The following is a 4,250-nucleotide window of genomic DNA, read 5'->3' as shown; positions in this document are numbered from 1 at the left end:
AACTTCCCCACTGTTAGAGCAGTATGACAATGGAATCAGTTGCCTGGTGAGGTTGTGGGCTCTCCCACCCTAGAGGCCTTCAAGAGGCAGCTGGACAGCCTTCTGTCAGGGATGCTTTGAGGTGGATTCCTGCATTGAGTAGGGAGTTGGACTCAATGACCTTATAGGCCCCTTCCAACTCTACTATACTATGATTGCAGAAGGCATGGTCTGAGAAGAGAGAGTGCATATGGCTCCCATTTAGATGGTACATACAAAGCTCTATCAGGACTGAGTAAATCTTTTGTTTTATGGAGATCTCAGCTCAGTAAAACCCAGACCCGTAGCAGAGACTGATGGTTGGTCTGTTCAATGTGTGATGTCATTTCTGATGTCAGTGGTCTAACCAGCAAATTAGAAAATTACCCAGTGGCTGGACCCACCTTCTTAACGACTGTAAATTACATCTCAAAAGCCCCATGTGGTTAGAAACAGTTGGCCTATTCAAGAAAAGGGATTAAGCTTTTGTTCACCTTTTGGAGGACAAAGAAGTTAGATAAGGCAGGGTGCCAACTGACCAGATGCTCTAGGGGGCAGTGTGGATCTGTATTAGAAGCAGGGGTTCGTCATAGATTGGGCAGTGGATGCCCCCACGTCTGGCCCTCACGGTAGGACAGGCCCACGCCAACTGCTCTTGAGCAGTGGTTGGCCATCATATTTCTATTTCTGCCTTCAGACATATAAAAAAGCAGATTTGGAAAACCATTTGCTGTGGTGACCACCAATATGGAGTGCCACATCAATAGAGGCTGCACCATAAGGCAAATTTCATCACACCTTGATATCCAATCAGAAACATGGGGCTGTGGTGGAGTGGCAAATTCACCTCACATGATGGCTGTCATATCTCCCAGAGCAAATGGTCATCTGAATTCCTCCAAAGTGTGTATTTGAAACGAGTGTGTCTTTTATTCAAGGTCTTTACAGTTAGCTAGGAATTGCTCATAAAATAGCTTGCCAGAGCTTCCCTCACCAGGCTCCCATCCTGAGCGTCCTCTGGGGATGTTGGGAATTTCAAGTGTCCCTCAGGGGCTTGGTCCCACACACCATCCTGGGACCAAGGCCCATCAATCAAAGCATGCCCCCGATTCTCACATATGTTGTGGAGCACAACGGATCCCACCACTACAGGGATAATGTTCTCTTCTGCAACCTCCAAACGGGTGGCCAGGCACTTCCACCGTCCCTTTAACCGTCCAAAGGCATGTTCGGCCACATTCTTGCAGTCCCTCAGGTGGGAGTTGAAAAGTTCTTTCTGAGGGTTGAGGTTATCAGTAAAGGGTTTCATGAGCCACTTCTTCAAGGGATAGGTCTCATCACCCAAGATCAGTGCAGGAATCTCTACACCGCCGATAGTCATCGTAGGATTCCCAGGTACAAATGACCCTTGGTCCATTGCCTCGCACAGGGCCAAGTTTCGGAAGAAGGAGGTATCCTTATCTTTACCACACCAGCTGAGTTCGATGTCAATGAAGCGGCCCTTGTGGTCCACCGTACCTTGCATCGACATCGGGAAGAATCCCTTCTGGCTGACGCTGGTTCCCTTTCGAACAGTGCAGATGATGGGTATGTGTGTCCTGTCCATGACTCCCACGCAGCTAGGAAACCCCATTTCTGCAAATCCTTCCATAACCTTCAAAATGGCAAGATTATAAAATTAGAAAGACCACATCCTAAATGGTCATCATGGTTTAGACAAGCAATTGTTTCCAAAATGTGTTCTTAAGAACTTTCCTCAAAAAGCTTGTAAGGGGTAAGAAGATGGCTAATGCCACATTAGCTGCTCCCAGGACAGTTTATTTTGCCAATTCCCACCTTTCCCAACAATACACAGCATTAAGACAATCCAGAGATGCCCTCTTCAGTTGAATTCCTCTAAGGGCCTGACAGGTTTGCCTGGCATCCGGTGTGAAATGGGGCTTATTAATAAATATTATTAATAGATACATTCTATTGTTTTTATGTTTTATTCTCATTTGAGTTTATGCATACCCCCTTTTGGTGACATTTGCAGAAAAGCAGTCGGTATTATAAATAAAAATAAATAGCTCTCTCTAGACTGCATGTATGTGTGTCACATGGCTGACTGCTCCCCCACACAAATGATTCCTAGTAAAGTAGTATGTCAAAGAGAAGCTGGTCTAGCCTAGATTATCCCTGAGAATCAAACTTTCTAGAAACTGGGATTGATTGAATGAAGGATCAATCAATCATGAGCCCGCACCTGCAATCTGAAGTAGTAACCCTCCCTTTTTCTTATTTTCCACCTCATTCCCTTCTCCCTCAGACACATTCCTTGCAATGTGGCAAATAAAAGCTACTGACCATTCTTTGACAAAAGCAGCAGATATCCTACAACATGGGTGGGAAGAAGGTAGACCTTCAGATGTTTTGGACTTCAACTTCCAGAAGCCCCTGCCAGCATGGCCAATGTGATCAGGAATGCTACGAGTTGGAGTCCAAAACATCTGGAGATCTACTTTGTGCCCACATAGATTTGTCTAATAGACTTCTTTTTTAAAAAAAACAAATATCCATCAATCTATTCGTAAATACCTTCAACAGCTCAAGCTTTCAAACAGAATAAATTAATTACATATTTTGCATTGCAGGATGACACCATTACGGTGCGGTTATTGCCACATATTTACACACTCATATAGATTTCTAGTAGTGCTATCAGGGCAGGACTTTTGGATAGATATCCAGGGCCCCACCCAGCAGAATGAGAGGCCCCCAGCCCAACATAACAGAACCTGCGTAATACATTCTGAGGTAAATGCCGTTTCAGCTACATAAGGGATCTACACTTGGAGAATGAGTTACTACTAGGGCCCATTCAGAAAACACCTTAAACCATAGAGGTTAAGCCAGAAAGCCAGGCCATGGTCAGAAGACACCTTAAACCATGGCTTTAACAACGGTGAATAAGGCTTTTTTGCTTTATTCACCATGGTTAAAGCCATGGTTTAAGGTGTCTTCTGAATGGGGCCCTAATGTATAGCATTATTATTATTATTATTATTATTATTATTATTATTATTATTATTCCACCGTCCCTGTTGAAGGCCTCCCTTATGAAGGCACCTCCTCTGTCATAACCAGCAGACATTCCAGTATGCTGAGCTGAGAGGGAGAGCAGGGCCATGCCATTAGCCCTGCTAAAAGAATTTTTAAAAATCCCCTCGTCCCTCCCCATTCCCTTCTCACTGTGTGCCACGTCTTTTTAGATTGTAAACCCGCGGCAGCGGCTGTCTTGTTTAACTAAGCCACTCTGGGAGCCTTTCGGGCTGAGGAGCGTCATAAAAATAAAGAAATAAATAACCCTAGAAGAAAATGCGCGAGACTACCACCACCAACACAGGTACCTCTTTGGGGTCTTCGAGAGCCACCATCTTCTTGAAGAGAAGCTTCTCAATGGCCAGGCACACCTCAATGAAGACCTCTCCAACAGTGGAGCGTCCGACTCCAAAGTGGCTGGCCACCGACCGGTAACACTCGGTGGTCGCCAGTTTCCAGAGGGCGATGCCCACCCGCTTCTCCACACTCAGCGGGGCCCTCATGGTGGTGGTCTGGCGTTGCAGCTCCGGCCGCAGCTCCTCACAGAGCTCCAGGAATGTGTCTTTGGTCATGCGGAAGTTCTGAAGCCACTGGTTGGGGTCCCAGGTCTCCAGGACGACCCGTTCCCACCAGTCTTGGCTGATCTGGCGGGACCAGAAGCGATGGGGGCCAGCGTTGAGCTCTTCCACCATCAACCTGGTCTCGTTGTCGGGGCAAATGTCGGGGAGCAGCTGGTGCAGCAAGGAAATGTGGTTAGCCATTACACGCCGCATGGTGCGCCGGGCCCGGGCAGCGATGCCACCGCGGTGCAAGTGTAGGCGGACCAAGTTGTGGGTTGCCAGGATCACAAGAATGATGGCCTCAATGTTATCCATGATGAGCAAAGGCACAAGAAAAACCCTACAGGATATTTGTGTGTGTGTGTGATGATATTATATTATTGCAATCTATATTATATGTACATTATATAGATGCAGTGTAACATATAATATATATATATAATTTATTGCATAGTTATATTAATAATGTATATTATTATGTTGTCAAAGTATTATAAAATATCACCTTATACAAGTTTCAATATTTATTTAAATTTTTTTAAAAATACATTTTTAAAAGAAAAAAGTGGGGGAAAGCTACTGCTCACCCCT

General features: G+C 45.3%; 1 protein-coding gene across 1 annotated transcript; it reads right to left on the bottom strand.

The window, feature by feature from the left end:
- Positions 1-683: 683 nt before the first annotated feature.
- On the bottom strand, positions 684-4,007 carry LOC134396232 (uncharacterized). The gene is made up of 2 exons (XM_063122651.1): positions 3,408-4,007; positions 684-1,672 (listed from the first exon to the last, which is right to left on the bottom strand). Exons 1-2 carry the CDS (start codon positions 3,972-3,974, stop codon positions 971-973), a joined length of 1,269 nt encoding a protein of 422 aa, XP_062978721.1. The 5' UTR covers positions 3,975-4,007; the 3' UTR covers positions 684-970.
- Positions 4,008-4,250: the final 243 nt, after the last annotated feature.

Source organism: Elgaria multicarinata, chromosome 3 (genome assembly GCF_023053635.1).
Source record: "Elgaria multicarinata webbii isolate HBS135686 ecotype San Diego chromosome 3, rElgMul1.1.pri, whole genome shotgun sequence".
Classification (NCBI taxonomy): domain Eukaryota; kingdom Metazoa; phylum Chordata; class Lepidosauria; order Squamata; family Anguidae; genus Elgaria; species Elgaria multicarinata.
This window is presented reverse-complemented; position numbering and strand designations above follow the sequence as displayed.